At 40.4% G+C, this 25,026-nt stretch overlaps 1 protein-coding gene across 5 annotated transcripts in view; it reads left to right on the top strand.

The window, feature by feature from the left end:
- Positions 1 to 25,026, top strand: part of Blvra (biliverdin reductase A) — a 54,692-nt gene that overhangs the window by 5,498 nt on the left and 24,168 nt on the right. Inside the window, exons 1-5 of one of the 5 annotated variants that reach the window (XM_027938322.2) lie at positions 12,874 to 12,946; positions 20,433 to 20,468; positions 20,658 to 20,724; positions 21,130 to 21,158; positions 21,925 to 21,957. In XM_027938322.2, coding sequence (XP_027794123.2) covers positions 21,946 to 21,957 — 12 coding nt within the window. In that variant the 5' untranslated portion in view covers positions 12,874 to 12,946; positions 20,433 to 20,468; positions 20,658 to 20,724; positions 21,130 to 21,158; positions 21,925 to 21,945. Of the gene's footprint in view, positions 1 to 12,720; positions 12,952 to 20,432; positions 20,469 to 20,657; positions 20,725 to 21,129; positions 21,159 to 21,924; positions 21,958 to 25,026 lie in introns of those variants that run through there. The other 4 variants (XM_027938323.2, XM_027938321.2, XM_027938324.2 and 1 more) reach the window with 4 other exon arrangements.

Here is a 25,026-nt window from a genome sequence, read left to right on the forward strand (position 1 = left end):
GAGATATCCCTGATGCTTCCAAGGGAAGCCACATGGTCAAGCAAGGCCTGGACCCATCCTAGCGCAAATGGCACTAGCGGAACTGAGAAGCTGCTGTAAAGTTCCCCCATGATTCCCATGGAAACTCAGCTGTTAACAATAGATAAAAACAAAAGTCAGTTTGACTTGCTTCATCTTAAACACTTAGCAAAGATGGTTAAAACCAAAACACAGCTATTCCTGGGCATTTTAAATAACAATAATAGTTAAATGTAACTTCCAAAAATAAGTAAACTGGAGGCTACAAAGGAGATTCTCAGACAGAAATGCCTGATAACTATTAAAAAGAACTGCCAGAGTAGTTTTTAGTTTAAGGCCTTTATTTCTAACCTACACAGGTAGGCTTGGTGTTTACTAGTATGATTATCCAGTCCTAATACAGAATTAAAGGTCTCTCTATTAGACACAGAGGTCATACTAATAAAAGGATTTTGCAAGATCAGATGACATTAAATTATTAAAGTGTATCTTAAGGGGAAGGACATCTGTAACCCTAAAAGTTAAATGTTGTGTTTACATCCCTAACAATTCTGGCAATGTGACAAATATCCTTAAAGATTACATGCTCAGATAGAAGCCATGTCCTCAGCAACTTTTTCATGGAAACAATATCTTAGCTCCTGGTTATCTGGTACTTCCTGGTGGAAAACAGTGTTAGTCTTTGTCTTTGTCATCATACTCATTGGCATATTCCTGTGCTGTGGCATTTATTGCTGCATTAATCTGGTTCCAGTACTAATGAATTCTTGTTTCTCTTATAGACCACCCATCACTCAAATGGCCTTCCAGCCTATTACTTCTCAATCAAACTTCTATCATGGACCATTCGATAGACCCAATTTTTAAAGGGGGACTCCAAACTGCTTGCCCCACATCGTCCCTTTTCAGCCTGAAGAAGCCAGGCTTTCCTTACAGCAATAAGGAGTTCCCAAAATTAGAGGGGGGAATGAAGCCAGATTTAAAATTAGGCAGTCAGTGTAGTTAGGTAAATCGGGTCTAATATTGAATAAGATCTAAATGGAGGCCATGCTGACAATGATTCCTGGAAACGCAGGACAACTCATGGAATGTTAATGAAGTCCCAGAAAAGCCCCTAGGCCCAAAGTCCATCCCAAAGAAATGTTAATGAACAGCCCCAGCAGATTTGAAGATAGCCCATCCCAAAGAAGTGATAATGAAGTCCTTCCTGCCCAGATTACTTCTTTGGCCCACCTGTGTCCCACTCCTCGGGCCTTCCAACCTACATTCCATCACTGAAAGAACTATAAAAAGGGAAGACAACCCGCACTTCCACGGATTCCACCTCTTGGGTCCCCTTCTTCCTCCGGGAGAAGTCTTTTCTGCTGTCCTTTAATAAACTTCTAATTTCTACTCTGACCTTGCCTCTGCGTGCTTCTCTGGTGTTATTCTTCAACACTGGGGAAGCAAGGACTCATCACCGGCCAACAGCAGCAACAAACTTATTAAGATGTCCTGAGATGACACAATATGGGGGACTTATATGTCCCACGCTAATTAGTTGTTGGATTTTGGCCACTCTAAGAAAGGGACATGGCTATAGATTTCAAATGAAGCAATTCCTGAAGGGAGCTCCTGCACCAGTAATGAGCTCTTCATTACAGGTTGTGAGCCACACAACCTTCCAAGTAGGAGAAGAAGAGAAACACGTTCGGTAATTTTCTGGTTAGACTGAAATTATATCAAGTAGGTCAATAAGAGAACAAGGAAACAATAAATTAGGTCAAGCTGCCTGGAAGATGTCTTAAAAAGACAGGTAGAATTTACGTATTGGAAGGCAGAGGAAATGCTATGAGACAGAGCAGAGTTATGAAGATGAATACCTAATTTCTAAAGTTATACAAACTTTATGTAGATTTGCAAGTATGCAGTATTTTAAAAAAATTTAGTTGTTGATAGACCTTTATTTTATTTACTCATTTATATGTGGTGCTGAGAATCAAACCCAGAGCCTCACATGTGCTCAGCAAGCATTCTACCGCTGAGCTACAACTCCAGCCCCAAGTATGTAATATTTTTAAAACTTTCCTTTTTTTTTACTTTGAAATAATTATAAGTTGGCAGGAAATTTGAAAAAAAAAAAATGTAAGAACTGGTCCTGTGAGTCCTTTGACCCATATTCTCCAATGGTAACATTTTTTAATAACTATACTAAAATAAGAAATTGACATTGGAAAAATCTATAGAACTTATTCAGATTTTACCATTTATAGCCACAGTCAATCCCTATCTTTCTATCTCCAGTCTACTCTGTAACCTCTGCAAACCATTAGTCTGTTCTCCATCTCTATAATTTCATGTCATGTATATTTTCTTCAGTTAAAATATTACTTGCATCACAGTCCATATTACATTATGAGGAAATTATTAGCATCATCACCTTAGACTTTTAAAATATCTCATAAATTCTTTCATGTTTTAGTTAAGATTCTTCAAAACACTACATACCTACTGTCTTTAAATTTTTATTCTCTAGTTCTTCTTCCCTATAACTCTAGAAGATGATTGTGTCAAATGCTTTACAAACCAACTATGACCACAGAAGTGTGAGTCCTTTTATCTCATTTTTATTGTTTTTGTTGTTGTTGTTACATTTTTTTAACCCCTCTCCCTTCCCTTCATTCCTCTTTGTCTAATCCACTGAACTTCTATTCTCCCCCACCCCCATTGTCTGTTAGTGAAGCCAGATTTACAGATAGGTAGTTAGTGTAGTTAGGTAAATTGGGTCTAATATCAAGTAAGATAAATAAAATGGAGGGCATTATAGAGAATGGAGTAGAAGAAACCAGAGCAGCACTTGGGGAAATTGAAATGTTAATGTCTCCAAGCCCTGGAACACATCCTAAGGAATTGTTAATGAAGCAGCTCCCAGCAAACAGGGAGATGCTAATCCAAAAGCCAGGCCCTTCCTGCCCAGATTACTCCTCCAGCCCACCTATCTCCCACCTTTTGGGCCTTCCCACCTGCATCCTATCACTGAAAGATAAAGGGAAACAAAAGATATGAATGTGGGAAAGCTGAAAGAAGACCTTAGCTATAAAAAAGGGAAGACTTTCTTCCTCTGGGGAGAAGTCTTTTCTGGTGCCCTTTAATAAAGCCTTCTACTTTCCAGTCTAAATTTGCCTTGGTGACATATCAGAGAGAACATTTGGCCTTTCGTTTTTTGGGGGGATTGGCTTATTTCCCTTAGCATGATAGTCTCCAGATCCATTTACCAGCAAAAGTCATAAAGTCATTTTTGATGGCTGAGTAATATTCCTTTGCGTATAGATACACCATATTTTCTTTATTCATTCATCTAGTGAAGGACACCTAGGTTGGGTTCCATAGCTTAGCTTACTTTTTAACCTTTGCTTTAAAAGCTTACTGTCAGCATATCTTCACTGATTGTTTCCTCCTGCCCTAAGGCTCAAATATTCTCATTATTCTCTATTATTTTTGTAGACACTTTCTTTTCAAGCTTTCCCTCCTTTAAAAGTGTTATCCTCTCCCTCAACAACATCTTTTGTGAGTATGTGAGCTTGTAACCCTTCTCAAATGAACATTGATTGAGAATCCACACCACACAAAGTTTCCAGCACAAAGGAGTCTTAGCGAGGGAGACATAAATCATACTAAGAGCTTGAATTCTACCACAGCCCATCAGTGGGTCCCCAAAGGTTGCCAAATATAAAAATAAGTCTGTACCACTTGATAAACAGTCAATGCTATAAGACCCTGTGTGTCCCACCTGGGAAAAAAAGGGTGTTAAGTCTCTCTGAGACTTACCAGATATCCTTAAGACCCAGCAACCAAAGGCCTGGCAATACAGACAGCTTCTGTTATGACATTTTGAATATCGCTCCTTCTTCTACCATTAAATACAACAAAAATGTGAGAAATGTTATCTTGGTGACTTTTAAAAGTGTTATAGAAATTCAGAGAATGGAGTACTCATTGACAACATCAGATGGAATGGAACTCAGAGAGACAAGAGAGCATCTGGGAGAAGCTTACTGAATATATTAGTGTTTCCCAAACTTTCAATAAATAATAGTCATAATAAATACCATTTATCCAGTGCTTGCTCTGCCATAAGTTCTATAACAAATGCCTTTTATAAACAGACATTTCTATATTTATTTCTCCCAAACAGCAAGACACATAATTACAATTCCATTTTACAAATAAGCAGTGTTGGTCTTCAACTAATGCACACTGATACAGCTAAACCAGTTATTCAAAGCCTTTTATTTTGTTTGGTCACAATGTTTGTTCTGATCCATTAGCACCTGGGCTACAACAGTTGTTAAATTGTTTGAGCAGCTCCCTTACAGGTAAGAAAACTGAGACCAAATCACCTGCACAAAATCACATAATAAACACCAGAACTCAGATTTCAGTCCAAAACTGAGTAACACTGAAACTTATATATACTCAGAATCACTCTTTCAGCTACCTTTCAAGTATGAAAAGAGCTTTAAGGGAAAGTTTTATACTTTTACCCTTCTTCGTGTAACATCATGTTTTCTAATTCCCTGAAGCCCCCCACCCCCACCCCCAACAAAAAGAAGAAACAGGGCAACAAAGCCAAATAAACAAACAAAAAAACCCACAGACAACATCAATGATATAGGTGAAAAATTATTCTTTCAAACTCTCAAAGATAGGAAGCAACCTCCAACAGCAACAAAACTCAACAGCTATGCAAGGAGGGGTGGAGAAAAGGCGAGGGTTTTCTGGTAGCCCTGAGAGCTGCATAACCCTCCAGTTACCACAGATCCTCTCAGAAATGCTCACAAGGCCCATGTGACAACAGCCACCGAGTTTGGAAAGAGCTTTGCAGACTCCGAGTCCTAATTAAGAGTAGAAGGACTGGAGCAGTCTAAGCCCTATGAACCCAATTTTTGTGACTAAAATTTTCATAGACGATAAAGCCCCACATTAAGGAGAAGCTGCTAATAGTAGAATCCTAACTGAGCAGGTCAGGAACAAAAGGGCAAAGGAAACCAGGAGCAATCCAAAGGGAAGGGGGAACATTTCATAAAAACATCAGAAGGGGGAGCACTAGAGCTATGCAGTGAGGCAAGCTGTCTTTGCCCTACCTTCTCCATTAGTACAGAAATATTTATCTCAGGAGTTGGAACATAGCTAGGTAGTACAGCGAGGGTTTAGCATGCACAAAGTCCTAAGGGTTTAGCATGCACAAAGCCCTAGGTTCCACCCCAGCAAAACACGTGCACTCATACACACACATACACACACGCACATGCCTCATCTCACCTAAACAAGAGCAAAAAAACAGATCACACAGTTGAATCTCATACAAAGATACTGTGAGAAAAAAAGAGTCAGGAGCAGAGTAACATCACTAGAGAATGATAAGGCCCAAAGAAAGAGAAATAATAACTTTATATTTAAAAATAAACCCCCAAATGAAGTATCAGCCAAAAGCTTTCTAATTTTGAATAATAACAGTTCCGAATTGCTTTCCTCCGCTGTGTCCTTCTGTCATGATGTTCTGATTCATCTCAAGCCCAGAGCTATGGAGCTGGCTGACCATGGACTGAGCCTCTGAGATAATGAGGCAAAACAAGCCTTTCTTCCTCTATGCTGTTCTTGCCAGGTCTTTTGGTCACAGCAATGCAAAACTGACTAAAATAATAACCTACAGATAATGATAATGATGATGATGGTGATGGTGACGGTGATGATGATTATGATCCCCAAGGACTTAGCAAACTTCTCTTAGCACATCATAAGGCTCCAAACAATATCTCCATCCGCCACTGAGACCTTGAGTACTTTTGGATCTTCTGGGTCACATGGCCCAAGAGGCACAGCAGCTTGCAGAGCAGCCTGAGCCTATTGCAAACTAATATGGTTTGGCTACGATTTGTGCCCTCAAAGGGTGTATATGCCAGAACCTAGATTCCTAGTGCAGCAGTATTAAAGTGGAACTTTTAAGAGGTGGGGCCTAGTGGAAGGTAATAAGGTCATTAATCCATAAGTGGATTAATGCTCACAGGAGTAGGTTAGGCCTTATGGAACTGGATTACTTTCCATAAGAATGGATTGTTGGGACTGGGGATGTGGCTCAAGTGGTAGCTCGCTCGCCTGGCATGCGTGCGGCCCGGGTTCGATCCTCAGCACCACGTACAAACAAAGATGTTGTGTCCGCCTAAAAAAACTAAAATAAATAAATAAAAAAAAAAAAAAAAAAAAGAATGGATTGTTGTAAGTGAGCCTGGATCCTTCCCCAAATTGGACTTCTGTATATGCTCCTACCATTGTGATGCTATCTATCCTGTGGCATTAACCAGAGCTGAGTTGAGGCCTGTACCTCGCTCTTGAATCTCCAGAAATATGAAAATCTCCTTTCTTTGTAAAGTACCCAGCTTCAGGTATTTTTTCATAGCAACACAAAACAAAGATAAGAGGACTCTTTAAAAAAAAAATGGCTGGGGCTGGGGATGTAGCTCAAGCGGTAGCGCGCTCGCCTGGCATGCGTGCGGCCCGGGTTCGATCCTCAGCACCACATACAAACAAAGATGTTGTGTCTGCCAATAACTAAAAAATAAATATTAAAAAAAAAAATGGCTGACTCCAGATATGTGGTAGGAAACATGAAAAATGTACCTGGGATATCTTGTTGTATTTGAAAGCAAGGAAATATCAAAGACTAGCAGAGTCATGTTAATAGACACCAACATCAATATGACCTGGTTAAATTTGAACAACAAAAGAAATAATTAGTATGTTGAATCAAAATTCATTAAATATATGAAAATCTATGAGTTTATAGTGATACATAAAGAAAACAAATTTCATGATTCCTTTTGGTGGCTGTGAGAGCACTAACAAAGTTTTCTGAAAACAGATAAATAAGGAATAAATAAATAAGCATTTACCTGCCTTTTCTGAATATATTCTATTTCAGGGTAACCAAAGAGCTGATGAGGAAAAATTCACAGAATATAACTCCAATTAATAAACACAAAGAGAGTGACAGATTCAGAAATCATCTGGAGTAAGATATGTAGTTAGGCATATAGATTTGGAGCTTCAGAGAGCAATCTGGCCTGGAGGTGTATATTTGTAAGTCTTTAGAATATGATGCGTTATAGAGGCCGTGGGAATTTGTGGGAACCCAGGAAGGGATGCAACTGGCCATATTATCAACATAAGCAACAGGCGAAGAAAGAATAACTAACGAGAGTCGATAAGCTGAATCAGTCAGAGACGTGTGAGGGGAAACATTCAAGAATGAAGTAGTGTTGCAGACGTCTGCAGGGTGACAATTTCATGAAAGCATGAGAGAGAAGGAAAACATCTTAGAGGAAGGGCTGCAGAGTCTGGCCAACATAATACATGCAGTAGAAAGGATAAGTGGAGTGAAGCATGAGAAACATGTTTATTGGCAACAGGGATCTTCAGTTGCGATGGAGGACAGAAATAGGAGCCAGACTTCTGTACATTAAGAAATATGTATAAGTAAGAAGGAAGTTTGCTGGTAAAAATGGGAGAGTGGTCTGAGAGTTATCTGATTCCATAAGAATTTTTAGGATTCAACCCAGTCTATAACCAGAGACAAGTCTTTGAGGAGAGAGAGAAACAGAATGAAAGAGAAAGATTAAGATGTGTGTTCCAAAAAATTAAAAGATACTGGCTTATAGATTAAAAATAAAATTTATTAAGATATGGTTCCTGAAAAACAATTTCCCAAAATACAATGGCTTTAAAAAAAAAAAAAAGAACTCTTTGTAGAAGTCCAGTTCAAGGTCCACTACCTCTCGTACCTTAACCGTGTTAAGGACACAGGGATTTTTTTTTCATATTGCTGCTTCACTAAGTCCTAGATTAGGAGTCATAAACTATGGCCTGCAGACCAAATTCAACTCACCACTGATTAGAAATAAAATTTTATTAAAACACAGCCCAGCCCATTGGTTTACATGTTGTTCATGGTTGCATACCTTCTGCAATGGCAGAGTTGAGTAGTAATAACAGAGATAAATGAAAATATTTCCTATATAGCTGTTTATGGAAGAAATGTGCCATTTCCTGTTCTAAAATGTTACTGTCTTCCATGTACTCAAATGAGCAAGTCAGTATATTCACTGGATTTGAATTTTAGTCAAAAAGGAGGGGAAAATGAGCAGTTTAGGCCACACTCTTGTCCTCTAAAGGACAATGACTTGAAAATGTACAAATCACATCAGTTGACATACTCCCAGTTAGAACTTAAGCTCATGACCACACTTTGCTACATAGGAGGCTAGGTAATGTTGTTTATTCTGGGCAGTATGCGTCCAGCTAAAATGTGCCGGACCAAAAGCAAGAGAATGCACATTGGAGCTGATTCACAGTTTCTATCACTAATTCTACTCTGTTTAATGGCCAACTGTGGATTACTGAATGGATATCTACTCCAAACTCTCAGAGTAAAAGAAGTGAACAAAATTCAATTTCTCAATGCAAGTGATAGAAGATGGATAAATTACTCAGGTGTCTTAAATAAAAACTAAGATTTAAGTTTGGAAAGACAAAGATTAAGGATATGAGTTAAATGTATGAAGTCACGAAAGTCATGAAGTGAAGAAGTTAATATTTCGCCACAACATGATGTACTATTACTAAGGAGGCACTAGCCTGAATTGGGGTGATAGGTGGGAATAATGGTCTGATATTGGCCCTAATGACTACTAAGCATATTCTAGGCAGTTGGAAAAGCAGAATTGGGCCTGAGGACATTTGCCACTTCCTGATCTGGCAGATTGGTTGGGTTAATAGCTGAATATTTGAAAGCAGAGGGAAGAGCAGAGTGGGGGGAATGCCAGGAACATCTGCACTGAGGAAGTCAGCATTCTCACAGGGGCCAGAAGGGAAGAGTGCAAGACACTGAAGGGAGGCAGCTAATGCTGATTTCTTACTGGGCCTCACTCTTAGAGCCAGTGTATGAATGTTTAATGTTTTTAGTTGCCCCAAATCCATAGTTCCCTGCTCTTAATACTGTACCAGGTTCTCTCAGTAGAGCTCCCTCCTGCTACTCAGTCTTCCTGCCTCATGTAGCACATTGGACCTATTCCTTCCAAAGCAAATCATTGCTTTCCATTGGGACAGTGATCAACCCCAAAGGGATAGTTATGTAGCTTAATTGGAGTCAAGGAGGTGCAATAAATTATTTTATGGGGCTCTGAGAATAAGGCAGGTTCTTCTTGCCACTGGTCTTTCATTTAAGAGGATATAAAACTATTTGCTTTTCCCATATTCCCAGAGATATTCTGTCAAAGGATTGGACAAGAAGAAGTAGCTGATAGACCAAAAAAAAAAAAAAAAGGAGGGGCTCTAGGACCTTACCTGGAGTAAATGTTACCCTTAGAATTTTGTTAGTCACAAGTCAATACATTCTCTTCTTGCATAAGCTTTTGTAGATTGAGTTTTCTCTCACTTTCAACAGAAAAAAAGATATAATACTAGTAGACCCTTTAAATACTTCATGTCATTTAATGTTACAACACTTGTGTGACAAGGGTATTATTACTATTTTGTACACATGAAGTAACTCAAATTTAAAATTTAGTGTCTTTGTTATAAATGAGCAAATGATCTGCATAGACATTTGGATCGCAGTATATCTTTCTCAGGGACACTAATCATCCAGGAAATGCAAATCAAAATCATAATGAGATATCATCTTAGTCCAGTTAGAATGGCTGTCATCAAAAAGACAAACAATAACAAATGTTGGAGAAGATGTGGAGAAAGGAGAATTCTCATGCCCTCTTGGGAATGTACAACCATTATAAAAAACAGTATGGCTATTTCTCAGAAAATTAAAAATAGAATTGCCATATGATCCAGCAATCCCACTCATGGGTATACATCCAAAGAAAATTAAAACAGCATGATGATGAGACATTTGTACTTAAAAATTTAATGTAACACTATTCACAATAGTCAAGATATGGAATCAATATAGTGTTCATCAATGGATGAATTTGAGACTGTAACTATAGATTAGAGTTTCATATCATCTTCCTTGCAGGAACCACACCAAGATTCATCAAAGATTCATAGTTTTTACTTCTTTAATGGAGAGCTTTAAGATATTTTACTTTCTGAGTAATTTTGAGTGCAGAACCCTACATTTTTTTCTTCCAACAGGTCACAATTGCTTTCCCATATCCAATCCAAAAGCAAATTCTTCAATGACCCACTTCTATTGAGTCTTTCCAAAATATCTTACTTAATTTTCTCATAAACAACTTATTTTTGCATTAATTCATGGGTTCACACATTTACTCAAATTGCATGAGTACAATAAAAGGTATAACTGGCATTGGCATACATAAGACTATATTAGTTTTTATAGGACTGCCATAACAAATTGTCAGAAACTGGTGGTTTATAATGAGACAAATTCATTGTCTCATAGTTTTGGAGTCTTAAAGTCTGAAATCAAGGTGTCAGTAGGGTCATGCTATCTATTAAACCTGTAAGGGATGGCTTGTTCCATGCTTCTTCTTAGCTTCAGGTAATTTGCCTGACAATCTTTGGCATTCCTTGGCTTGCAAATGCATCCCTCCAGTTCTCTATCTTAACCTAGCCATCTTCTAAGTCTGTGTCCAAATTTCCCCTTTTCATTAAGAACACCAGTCATACTGGATTAGAACCCACACTAATAACTTCATTTTTAACTGGATTGCCTCTGTAAAGATTTTATCTCCAAAGAAGATCACATTCTGAAGAACTAAAGGTTAGGATCGCAGTATATCTTTCTCAGGGACAGAATTTAACCACCTACTACACTGACTCTTCCTCGCCCAGATGGTAGGGAAAAAGCAGGGGTGCCATATAAAAGTGGTGAATATTTATTATTGGTCAATATGTTTTGCAGAGGGAAAATAATATATGGGTCAATAAAAGGAGTCAATAATATCCTGTTTCACAAAGTGGGGAAAGAGCAAAGAGAATGACAGAAGTGGAGCTGGAGCCCTAGTATATTTCCTGTACAAGTGAGTTATTTTCTGCTACTGTGGACTAAGACAGCCTGTTACTATCCCTCTGTCCTACTGGGTTGGAGAAGGTTATACGATGTACAACGGGAATTTAAAAAAGGAATTGAAACTGAATATAAAACGTGCTAATACCTTCATAATAGGACATTTCAAGAAAGTTGGGAGTTCACATGAAAGTTTTGGAGTTCACATCCTTTAAACTGTCTTCAAGGATGTGTAGATTCTCTTTCACAGGCTTTCAGAAAACTCCTTTGGGTAAATCTCACTCAGCAAGTGATTGTTTTTTTTCTTTTCTTTTCTTGCCTAGTCAGCATGTCTTCTAGTAACAGAATTCAGTATTTCATTTTGTGGAACACTCCTTCCCCTTGTGGGTTTATTTAAAAATGATGGTACTTTCAGAATACAAATTTTGGCTTATGACCTAGGCCTTGCCAAACTATGACATGCTTCTTGTGGCAAGAAAAGGCATATCATGGCCCAAGAGGCCAGAGCAAGGGAGGGTAGATAGAAGAGATGGATCATAATCAGTAAGATAGATGATAGATAGATAGATAGATAGATAGATAGATAAGGAAGGAAGGAATAGCAAGGAGGCCAAAGTGAATGGAGCAAAGGGAGTCATGCGAGAGGTAGCAGTAGGTGAGGTTGTAAGGGTAATGGAAGAGCAGCTCATGTTGGGCTTTGGTTCTTACTCTAAGTGGGAAACTGACAGGAAAGTTTTGAGCAGAAAATGGATTTGATCTGACTTGATATTTTTTAAGATCACTTTCGACGAAACAGTAGGGAAACCATGGAGGACATTGCTGAAATGACCCAGGTGGGAGACGGTGGAAGCATATGTAAGATTTGGTCAGACTACGGGTATGTGAGGAAAGTCCAGCCAAGACAATTTCCTGGCCGCTAGAAGGCAACCATGAGTCAAGGATAACTGAAATGTTTTAGGCCTGAACAACTGGAAGGAGAGAATTGTCACTGAGAATGGGAAGAAATGAGAAAAGTAAGATTAGGGACACGGGTTTGGACATGGTAAGACTGAAATATACTCTCAAGGATGCAGATGAGCAAAGGAGTAGGGGTTCATGAGACAGGTCCAACCTGGGGATAAAAGCCAGGATACAAAGACTTGCCTTCTCTCTCTGCAACCAACAAAGCCTCACCTGGAGTTTAACAGAATAAAGGAAGAGAACTTTTTGTTGGGGAAAACACCAGTCCACTTTACCAGTCAGACTCCTGTCTTTGAGATCAAAGAGACTTCATTCCTTCATCTTACCTCCTCTCCGGTTTCTCCCTGGTCTCCCCCAGTCCCTTTAGGCTAGACCCCACACTCTGCCCAGTTGCTCTCTGCTTCTTCCCCTCCAGGTCCCTATTCTTAGGTCATTACCTGTTGGATAAAAGACAGGACGTTCCCTAGGAAAGTGTTCATTTCCTAGTCGCCCACAGACAGGGAATCGCTAGCCTCCAGGAATCTACACTTCTCACATTTACACAAAGGGCAAAAATAAGCCTGTTCCGTTGAGCCTGGGTCACTAACCCAAAAAAGTCCCAGCCGGCTCCATTGGTGGAATCGGGGTGGACAAAAAGGCTGCGAAGCCCTCCACACTAGGGTAAGACACACCGTTAGGGGTCAGGAGACCCTAATCTCTCGTCGCCCAAATTGGTGCAGGGAGCAGGCCAGGGCACGAAGGTAGCTCAGCAGCTGAGCCAGCACAGCCAGAGGACCAGCCCGGCGGAGACGCCTCCCTTTACCTCCTCTCGGGGCGCTCCCGCCCCCCGGCGGGGCAGCCAATCGGGAGCCGGGCAACCTTCCGCTCCGCAGACCTGGCAGCAGCGGCGGCGGCGGCGCCGGGAGGCTAAGCGGAGGGCTCGAGCTCGGTGCCCACTGGCATCAGGTAAGGTGCGCACTGGAGGACAGCAGCCGGGCACGCGTGGGGGAACCAGGGTGCGTGACGGAGAACGGGGAACGACACGACTTTCCTAAAGCGTTCGGGCAGGCGCTTAAAGGGCCTTAAAGGCCAGAGGAGGCCCTGCACCAATCGCCGGCCTGGGCCACGGCTGCTGGAGCGGGATGCAGTGGCGCCGCCTACCTAGCCCTGCCCTGCCCTGCCCAAGGCCCGGCACGCGGGAGGACAAGAGTCTCCGCGGGCTTACGAGGGGCTCTTTCAAATAAACAAGACACTTAAAAAAAATCTGTATTTCATTTTTAAATGTTATGGTTTCGGTTTTTAGGTAGACCTTAGGGGGGCCGGTGCAGTGTATGTGTTCCCCGCGGTCTAGGCGGCTGGGTTGAACGAGTGGTTCTACTGGAGGCCTCCAGCATGGGGACTTGGGATTCTACCCTGGGACTCTGAAATGTCAGGAGGGTGTCCCTCACTGAAAGCGTCTTAGCCTTTCCTAGCCACACTTTCCTCTTTGGAAACTGTGAAGTGTGTTTCGTAGGCATTTTGTGAGGGGTAAATGAATTAATATTCTTGCAAAATGCATTCTAGACATGTAGTGCTCAGGAATATTGCTAATGAGTTCATATCCTACTTTTAAAAATTTGAGGCATCCTTTATATACTGTTCTGGACCCTGATATTTTTTCACTTAACATTATGTCATATGAATTTTCCGTCATACACTACTGTGAGATCTTGGGCATATTAAGCTAATCTCTTGGTGCCTCAGTTTACTTATCAGAAATATTATGGATAATCATAATGCTTGGCTGGATGGTTATGCAGAATAAATGACTTAGTAAACCTAAGTAACTTACAGCATGATTTTCATTGTGGTAAAGATTCAAAAAATATTAGCTCATCATTATCTATAAAGCAAGCAATACAGTCCTAAAGGAACTCCTCCTCATAACTACTGTAATTTCTGTGGCATTATTTCCAAGAATTTTTTGAAATTACTGAAATAGAGGGTATTGATATATTACTCATTTTTGTCCCAAAAGATTATATTGATAAATATACAAATCTTTTCCTTACATTATGCATTCCAGAAAAAAAAACACTGATGTGAAATGGTAGACAAAGTATTATAAGAAATGTTTTGCATGAAAGGTTCTCTAACTGTACTTGAACGTTTAGGAGTAATTGTCAATGTTTTTCTTGTTTTTCATACATGTTCTTTATTTCTTTTCTTTTTTAAAAAATTCTTTTTACTCCCTTGCCCATGCAATTAGCATTTGCTTAACAAAGATTTGCCACACTTGGCCACATGTCTCCCGCACCCCCCCTCCCCTGTCTTATTCTCTGAGACAAGATCTCACTAAATTACCCAGGCTGGCCTTGAACTTTTCCATCCTCCTGCTTCAGTTTCCCAAATAGCTAGGATTACAGGTATGTACCACCATGACCAGCTGGGTCATATCTAATAATCACTTTATTTTAATTGTATTTAGTTTTTCATCTATATTTATTATCACTCCTAATCTTTTTTTAATAAAATAAGGGTAAAATATGATAAAATACTCAAATTGCAATGGTCTTCTGTCTAGAGGCAGCACTGCACCAGAACTGGGGGCTGATAGGGGACTCGTGCAGAAACTGTGGCAGCACTTTCATTCCTGATTCTCATTGGCATATCCAGGAGTCTGTTTACATGATCATATAGATCACTAATACCACGTGGGGCCATTTGTGTGTACCATAGTAGTATATTTAGGATTCTAAAAAAAAAAAAGCTCATCTTTAGACATATATTCTGGAATTTGAAAAAGACATTTTTCTGCAAAGAAAATGTCTTATTGTTCCTTCAAATTAGGTCTTAACAATAGTGTCTGTTTGAAAACTTTTCATTAATGCACAGTGTATAATTTTTCATTTATGAAAAACCTGAAAACAAAAACAAAACAAAAAAAACACGCACAAAAATCCTGAAGATTGTTTCTGTGACAGGGAACTACATTCCTGAAAACGTCTTCAAATTATGAGTTATTGGCTCTGCCTTATGGTGAAAATTGAGGGTGACCTCCCAGCAATAGGGTTATATATACATAGATATTTCAAAAGTATTAATACCCTGAATTATTTCACAAGTGAATAAAGGCAGTTTACAACAAAGTTGGTAACAGATAATTATAAATATAACCAGAAATTGGAAGCAGAGAAAAAATGTAAACACAGGAAATGAGTATATGGGGAAAAAAGAGCAAAGTGTGCCAGTGCTATCCAATAGCACTTTCTGTGATGATAGAAATGCCTCGGCACCACATAAAAATAAATAAAATAAAGGTATCGTGTCCAACTACAACTAAAAAATAAATATTAAAAAAGAAATGTACTATATTTAATTAATTTACATTTAAATAGACATCTGTGTCTATCTGGTGGCTACCACACAGGACAGTGCAGGTCTAAATTGTTTTTTGTAATTACATCTCAAATTTGTCTCTGGAAAAGTAAACTTAGTATGTACTATGGTTCTTGTCATTTAGAAGTAGACTATGCTTAGCAACTTAATTCATTCATTTATTCATTACCTAAATATAAATGACATTGAAAGGAAGCAGAGCATTTCCTGATACTTAGCTGTATGATAATTTTCTGTGGACTTATATTATCAGGGTACCTTGATATATTGCCCTGCCAAACTCTATTCAATTAAGGAATTAGGGCTGCAAGAGATAGTCAGTGAATATGGCATCCTTTCTCTTTTCAGAATTTTGAGTAATTATACTAAACTTTATAGAAAATTTTAAAGTATATAGGTAAGCAATTAAGCAACTACATCATAGGGGCTGGGGTTGTGGCTCAATGGTAGAGCGCTTGCCTAGCAAATGTGAGGCGCTGGGTTCAATCCTTAGCACCACATACAATAAATAAATAAAATAAAGATATTGTGTCCATCTACAATTTAAAAAAAAAGAAAAGAAGCAGCATCATAAAAACTGTACCACTCAAAGACATAATTACTACTAATATTTCATCTGTGTATTTCCAGTCTTTGTCCCATATTTTCCTTGATAGGTCTTGAAATATCCAGTTTCCTCCATGAAAGAGACCTTCATTTGGAATGTGAGAGTCACTCACCTTGAACTCTCAGGCAAGCACCTGGCATCCCCTAAGGTCGCCCTCTCCTTGATATTTCATTATAGCTCCTGCCAGTGGCCTGGCTTTGGGACAATGACTATAAGTGCTTGAGAGGGTCTTTCCCAGGGAAAGAGGAGAAATATTACAACTGTAGTCAGTTCTCCATGATAAGCCACCCATCCTTGACATTACTGACATTTGCAGCTGGATAACTCTTTGTTGGGTGTGTGTGTGTTGGGGGTGGGAAATGTTTAGTGGCTTCTAACTACTAGATGCCAGTAGCACACTTACACCCGCCACCCCTAGCCTGACAATCAGAAATGTCAGTGAGAACCACTGGGTCAAATGGAAAGCACTAAATTGTTGCTGACCTGCTCTAAAGAGTTTCAAATTCTTATTTGTACATGTGAGAGAGTCTGAAATCAAAAGACAAATCAGAAATTAAGGAAGCTGTTTTGTCCTGGATGTACTATTAATTTGCTGTGAGATTTTGGTGGGCAAGTGTATCAGTTAGGATCCTAACAGGAAAAAGCACAAAATGAAAAGAACTTTTTAGAGGTCTCTTCTTCACAAAAAAATGGCAGGATTAGGGGAACCAACACATGATGATGAGGTACCCAGGGAAGAGGGTAGACCACCCTCAGTGGACCATGCTCCCTACTCTTGTCTGAAGGGACAGGGAGGACTGTGGTACTGAGCTGGGATGGGGTGGAGGAAACTGAAGCACTAGAAAAGAAGCTGCCTTCTCCAGGGCTGTAGTGGCCATGAGAGAATGCAGCCACTGCCAGAGCAGCCCCCTGTGGGACCAGACAAGTGGGATACAAGTCTTTCTCTTTCTGCTCTCCACCCTCTGATTCTTCATTGGCCAAACCCAACTGGAAACTGAAGGATGGCAGACAGCCAGCTTCCTAGAGCATGGGACAGCACAGGGGCCAGCAGAACTGTCATCTAGCCTTAACACCCCAGGGTCTTTGTGCCTCTGCAGAATGAAGGTTCTCAAACTCCACTTCTTCTCTCTCTGTTTTTAAATTGGTGTGTTATTGCCAGGTTTCTGTTCTCGCAACTAAAAGGCTCAGGGGTCACTCTAGTTAAACTGGGCTAACTGGGCTGCACGAAATAACCACACAAGAGACACAAATACCTTTTTCTTTGGGGTTGCTGTGACGGCTCCTCTGACCTTAAGGGTCCGCAGAAAGAGAGAGAGAGCACGCGCTGACCCCTTTTATTGAGGAGAAGCTATTCAAATGAGGCAAGGGGTCAGGTTTCAGGAGGCTGAGTCTATGTTCATGATGTCCACTGTCAGCAGGTTGACTGACACCTGGGTAGGCCACACCCAAGGGCACAGTAAGAGGAGGGGACACACACAAGGCACTTCCATGGAAGATTCTATCCTAAACAGGGCAAGGGGTTATATTACAAAGGAACAGGTGAGCATAGCTTCACCCATGGGGCTGTAGCAAGACACCCATTTCTGTGATTGAGCGCCTCAGCACCCAGCTGGGGAGTGTAACTCAGTCACCCATTAGGTTGGCCTCCCACATGTTATAATTACACTAGTAGTGGGATTCATTTTGTCATATTTGTACATGATACAACATAATCTGATCAGTGTCATTCCCCCTTCCTCCATTTCTCTCCATTTCTCCCTCCCCTTGATCACTTATTCTGCTTTATTCTCTTTTTATTATTATTTTTATCTCTTTTTTATTATTGTTATTATTATTATGTCAATTACTGCATCATAATTATATGCATATAGGCAGGATTCTTTGTGCTATATTCATATATGGACACAACATAATTTGGTAGATGTCCTTCCCCAGTACCCCCCCCCCTTCTATCTTCCCTCTCTCTCTTGATCCCCTTCCTTTACTCTGAGTCTTCTCTGGCTCCCCTTCTTATGCAGATATACAGATAGTCATCCAGTACTGCTTAAGGCCTCTGGCTTTGTTTCATGAAGGAATGCCAGGTCATTCTGTTTGGGTTTTTTTTGTTGTTGTTGGGTGGGGGTGGGGGGGCTACTGCAGGATTTAAGGGTTTTTTGTTTTGTTTTTAAATATTTTTTTTAGTTATAATTGGACACAATATCTTTATTTATTTTTATGTGGTGCTGAGGCATGAACCCAGTGTCTCACACGTGCGAGGTGGGTGCTCTACCACTGAGCTACAGCCCCAGCCCTTGTTATGTTTTTATTTGTTGTTTTTAATCATTACTATTTCATTTTGTGCTGTTTGGGGCACTAAAATATTTGTTGGGACCTGAGTAAATAGTTGGCTATTTCATATACCTTATACTTACTTGTACATAATGATTTTTTTTTCCTTATAGCTTAACTCTTTCCCTTTTTTTCTGTCTCAGAAACCTTATGAGAAAACCTCCATTTTGAAAGGGGCTTAAAGTTTTCACCTGAAACCTGAGAATTTACCACCCCTTAACCAAACTGCCTAGGAAACAAAATAGTGAAATAATATGAAATAAAATAATTTATATGATTAATATCAAGGACACAAATAATACATTATGAAATCTTGCTTGTTGTTTTGCTAAAGAGAAAAAATGTTTTTTCTCTAGAGATCTTTAAAAACATAATTATTAGGCTTTTAACATGTTAGAAACAAAAGTTAGAAGTGTGGAAAATTTGCATGTCTTTGACTCCCACTTGGGAGTTGTACTGGGTATGCTCAGTGTTCTAGCAGTTCATGTTTTCCTATGTACTGGGCCAGAAAGAACTAGTCTTTAAGCAGTAGGAGACCGAGGTTATGATCTGGACCCTCTGGAGGGTAAAATGCCTAAGGACATGTGTAGGACCCTGGTATGTCCTGATCTCAGCCCAGTTTTGAAACTGAGTTGCACATTGTTCTGCATCATTTCAGTTAATATGCAGCTCTTTTAATATATGGACATACCTTCCAAGTTTAAGTATACTAGACATTTATTCCTTAATAAGAGTACTTTGCCACATGTTACATTATTTCCCTCCAATTATATCAAGATCACTTTTGCTAAAGGTAGAAGCTTTTGAAATGGTTAGGGGAAAGAAAAGGAGATTGTGGAACAGATGGGGGGGGGGGGCTAGGAAGGACTGGGGAAGGGGTGGCTTTTGTTTGGGTGAGTGGCAGGTAAAGCCAAGGACAAGTTTCAAGCTTTTTTCCACCTGGAGCCTGGATGGCAGCAGTTTCATAATTCTGATATTCTGAGCTTGACCTAGTTTACTTGTGTCTGTCCGTCCCTTGGAATCAGAGAGAGGCAAAGACCCTTCAGTTAACCAAGATAAACACCCAAGAAAATTAAACCAAAAGAGAACAACCACAAATAGTATGTCAGCACTGAAAGATAGTATAGGGTCATGTAAGCTTATCTAAGTTCCTCTGCCCCCTCCTTTTTCTAGGTACAGGTCTCCAACAGGAGACAACATGCCCAAGCCTTGATTGCACAGTTGGTGGGTGACTAGGCCAGGCCAAGAATTCTGGTCTCACGGGTCACAGGCAGGCTCTTCATTCCCCAGAGATACATCTGGACTTTCTGTACCTGATTGTGTTTTGTTTTGGGGTCAGAGCAAATAAAGGCTCAAACTCCAAGGCTGTTTAACAGACATGGTGCAGAAGATGGCAGAATGTGGGGCAGGGGCAGAATCTTGCTTTACATTGCTTTTTTTTTTTTTTTTTTCCCGGTTCTGGGGATTGCTTTGAGCTACATTTTCAGCCCTTTTTATTTTTTATTCTGAGATAAGGTCTTGCTAAGTCCTTATGCCCTCACTAAGTTGTTGAGGCTGGTCTGGAACTTTCTATCCTCCTGCCTCAGCCTTCCTGGTCTCTGGGATTCCAGGCATGCATCCCCATGCCCAGTGGAACTTTTAAGTTCTTGAAGTGAAGCATAGCAGAGTGTTGGGAGGGCAAACAGCATGCTGTCCAGGGGCCTCTATGGTCCAGACTGTTGTCCAACATACACCCTTCATGTAGTCCTGGCTCCTCCCATGCCCCCAGCTCTCAGTGTGTTGGTCATCATTCTGAGGTATTTTATGCATAAGAAGACATCACATTTACTGACTTCCTGGGATCTGAGAAGAAAATCTACTCGTTTTGTCACATTCTGCTTTTTGAGGTTTTCTTTTAGCAAGATCCCGTTTTAAATATTTGCTAGGAGATAGGAAAAGGCACCAGACTGCAGAAGAAAAGACAGCATGTGTACTCACCATGTCATGAGACCCACTCTCAAAGCAGGAAGAAGTGGGAAAAGAGAAGGGAGGAGAAGGCTAGAAACATGTTCCTCTCAACATAAAGCCTTCCCCAGGTGGTCTTAGGGTGAGTTTCCCAGAGTCAAGGTTGTTTTGTTTTGTTTTTTTCTTTTCTTGTAGTGCTGGAGATCAAGCCCAGAGCCCAGGACTAGCTAGGTAAGCGCTTCACCACTGATTGCATCCCCAACTCCAACAAGGTGGTAGTGTGGTTTTATGGATGCTATCTATCCCATTTCACTGTTATTTGATTATTATCATCCCTGTGCTTAATCAAACCAAACCAAAGCAAGATCACACGCAGGGCTAGGCCAAGGATAGGGTTACCTCAGCCTTCCATTTTCACAGGCCATAGAAGTCCCTTTTCTCCCCGTTGGCCTCCTGGACATCACACCCAGGTGGAGGGGCCAGAGAGGTATATTTAGTCCTTCCTCCCTCACCTCTGATTATCCACTTGCCCTGCCCTTACCTGCCAAGTCTTAGTTAAAATAAAGTAGCAATCCTAGCAGCTCTGAAAAAAATGAATGAGAAGTTAATTTTTTATCTGTCTCTGTTATACTTAAAATTCTAGTGTTTATTCAGGAGTGACTTCTGACTTTCTGTACATGGTCTCCTGGATGCCTGATGAAAATGCAGATTGTCAGCCTCCCCTCCCCTCCAGGCTTTCTGGGCCAGACCTGGGTGGAGCCCGAAATAGACATTTTCAATAAACAGTCCCAGGAATACATTGAAATTTGCTACCACTGTTATGCCATGTCACATTGTTGTTGTTTTTTTTAATATATATACCTTTATTTATTTATTTTTATGTGGTGCTGAGGATCGAACCCAAGGCCTCGCACGTGTTAGGTGAGCACTCTGCCATTGAGCTACAACCCCAACCCGTCACATTATTTTTAAAGTATTTTTTTAGTTGTTGATGGACTTTATTTATTTATTTGTTTGTTTGTTTACTTTTCTGTCATGCTGAGAATCAAACCCAGGGCTTTACACATACTAGGCAAGTGCTCTACCACTGAGCCACAACCTAGCCCAACATTTCCTCTTTTATTTCTTTTCTTTCTCTCTTCTATCTCCCTTTATTGTCCCTTTTCTTTCCTCATGCCTCTGATTCCTGCTCACCTGTTTGCTCCCTTGTTCCTTCTTAATGCTAAGGGTTCAGAGTAGCCTCCAAGCTGTTCTTTTAATATAATATATTTAAGTCCCATGGAAACTCACTAGGACAGGAAAAAAGAACTACATTTTATTACCTTGCTTGTATTCATAAAAGAAAGCCAAATAAAAAGCTGTCTTCTCCAAGCACCAACTTTGGGAAATGCATGGTTTTCATGGAGGCATCATGTTTCCAGCTGTTCTTCCAGTATAGGAGAGGGACCTTGGTGTTTGGAAATGCCCTTCTGTAAGAAACATCGCTGGTATGATGTTCCAGGGAAGTTGGCCACCACCAGCCCCAGTACAGAAGACACTGACTGGATACCCTGTGGGTGGGCACAAGGTGGGGAAGATGGGACTGGTGGGACAGGAAGTATTGGAGGAGGAAGTGGGCTAGCATGAAGGAGTATGGAGTTCGGGGTGATACCATTAGGGTCCTGAACCTATGCTTTTGTTTTCACAGCCACTGAAGGAAGAGACCAAGATGAATGCAGAGGTGAGTCCTTTACCAAGACCATTTTAAGAGATGCTTTTTATTACAATGTTCCTGATTTTTTTCTCCGCAGGATATCCTTTCTCCTTACAGAGCTTTCAGAAACAAAAACTTGCAAACATTTCTCCTCCAGCCTACTGATGTGCACCTGGTTCTGGGTGATGTAGGAAGAACGAGGCCCCTCTGGATTTCTTATCCATGTCCATCCACCTTCAGTTAGAGTTAAATTTTTCACTACATCTAATTCTGGAATAGTACTCAGGAGCTAGGGTGGCAGTGGGGTGGGGAGGGTGCTGCACTAACAGTCCTGCTTTATGTTATTCTGGGGACTCTTGACTTTGCTTACTAGGACCTGTCTTTGCATTGTCTTCTTAGTGCTCTCATTTCCTGTTCTTTGATCCAAGAAGGTGTCTGGCATCTTTACCCCTTTGTTTTATTCATCTACTCATTCGTGCTTATTCCTGCTTTCACTCCCTCCCTAGACTAGCCTGCGGTTCATCCCCACTATTTCACTGATGCCCCCAACTCTTTTTCCCCCCTGTTCTGCTCATCTACTTTGGCAAGCCCAGAGATTGTCTCCATGGAGTGGTGATCTATTTCTCTGGGCAATTTGGTCTGGTTTTCATCTTTCCCCCTAAGCTCTGTACTCCTTACAGATCCCTCCCATTCTTAGCCTTTAGATCACTTTTTTACTTTACAGACAAAAATGTAAACATGCCATGTGACATCATCTCTCTTCATTCCTGCCTCTTCAAGTGTCTTGTTCTTTTTTTCTTTTAATATTTTTTAGTTCTCAATGGACCTCTATTTTTTTATTTATTTATATGCGTGCTGAGAATCAAACCCAGTGCCTCACACATTCGAGGCAAGCACTCTTCCACTAAGTTATAACCCCACTAAGTGTCTTGTTCTTTAGTCACAGTGGAAAAGATATTTATCAGTGAGAGAGGCTGTGAATACTGGACACCCCAGCCAATGTGGCTCTTTTCCTAGAAGTTCAGTTGAAGGTCAGGCTCTAGGGCCCATTGATCCAGTGGCTCATTATGAAGGATACAGGATCTTTTCAGCTTTCACTCCAAGTGTTGTCTTCACGGGGCGGGGGGGGGGGGGGGCATTTCCCCTTGTGGTTATCGGATGGCTGCCAGCTGCAATTGGGGCTACAGACGTTCTCGTTCCCTTTCAGCAAAAGAGAGAAGTGGCTTCCTGCAGCTCTTTCAGAAAAGAGGGAACCACTTTTTTTTTTAAGTTGTTATCCCCACCAAATGCCTCCTTAGATCTTGTTGGCCAGCATCAGGCCACATGTCCATTCTGGGAACAATCACTGTATCTGAGGACTAGGGATTTTACTGATTGGCTTAGACTGGACAGGTCCACCCTAGAGCAGCTTCACCTAGGCCAGAGGGTATAAGAAGAGTGAGTGAATGTTGAGTAGCCTCCATCAGCATCTACGACATTTCTGACAAAGGCACACCCTTCTCCATTACTCTGAGACTGCAGACCTTCCACTGCCTCCTAATCATCTCCTGTATCTTTTTGCATTGTTCACCTCTCCTCTACTAGGTCTTTCTCATCAGTAATTCAAAATGCTTTAGATTTTGCTGTCTTCAAAGCAAAACAAACATCTGTCACTCTGCTTTTCTCCCCTTTGAGACAGGCTTCTTGAACGAGATCGCCATAGGTAATGTCCCCATTTTCTCATCCTTGAGTCATTCTCATCTTATATTATAGTTTGGCTTCTTTTCCTACTGTTATACTGAATTAGGCTTGTCAGGGTCACTGATGATCTCTTTAAGTTGTATAAAAATTTACTTTTATAATAATTTAAGTACATATATCTAGTGCAGAACTCAAAAGTCAGAAGTAAGTCCTACCACTACCTTATCCTGACCAGCCCTCCTCTGGCTGGGGCTGACTTCTGTTGACCATACTCTTATGCCCCTGACCTTATCTGAAGGCTCCTATGGTTCTCCATGGGACTGACTCTGATTATCATGGTCTTTAAAGTTCTGAAGAAACAGCAAAAATTCTGCATTATTAAGCTCATATACCCTAGCCTAGTATTGGTTCTGTCACTCATCTCTTCTGTCCTAAATTACAACTTTTTCTTCTTTAATAGCTTTTTAAAACCTTTAAAACTTTTAAAGACATCCCTAGGCTTGGTCCGCCTCTAACTAAAGAGGAACTTCTTACTTCCCTTTTATATACAATCCTTCCATAGTCTAACTTTGTTCTCACAGCACACTATGCCAAACTTGGCTTGATGGCTATAATGGTTAAAAAAAAAAAAGTCATGGGACTTGCTGATAACATTTTTCAGAACTGTCTCTTTTTTTCTGCCTCATCATCACTTCCTCAATTACTTACCCTCCTGTGGGTCTTTCTCTCTCCTGTCCCAGACACAAAGGACAGTCCTCCTCCCCTGTGCATGGCACATTGTCTTTACTAATCTGTGCGAGGCCCTCACTGCATTGTTTTTAATCCATCCCACTTTTCACCCTGCCAAAGACAGCTTTGTGTTTGTGTATGTTCATGAAAACATTTTTTTGTGTGTAAATACCTTATAAATTTACTATGGTAAAACTGACCTTTTTCGGGGTCACACTGGTCCATCAGTTAAAATTCATGCTTAAATTTGTATAACCATTACAGTCAGAGCACAGAAGCTCACTCCAGAGTTTCCTTTCTGTTGCCGCTTTGTGGTCACAACTCCCCCTCTTCGAAACCTGTGGCAACCATTGTGTGATATACCTTTAATTTATCATTGTATATTGTTACAATTTATATGTCATCCTCCTTTCTTATTTTCCCACTCCATATTGTATTCCGAGATACAATATTACACATCCATTTAAGCCTAACATAAAGCTTTTGAGCAAAATATGTTATTACCTATGTTTTGTGATTGAGGAAAATGAGCATCATGTAAATTGGTCTAAGAAACAGGGTATTAAGAGGCAGGACGGGGATTAAGTCCTGATATGACTCTATGAATACCTTTATTCATGTCTAGATTCAGCTAATCCTGTCTATCCAGTTCTCATGTCATTTCTGCTGCATGAAAAATTTTCTTGA

The sequence above is a fragment of the Marmota flaviventris genome, chromosome 1, assembly GCF_047511675.1.
Source record: "Marmota flaviventris isolate mMarFla1 chromosome 1, mMarFla1.hap1, whole genome shotgun sequence".
Lineage (NCBI taxonomy): Eukaryota > Metazoa > Chordata > Mammalia > Rodentia > Sciuridae > Marmota > Marmota flaviventris.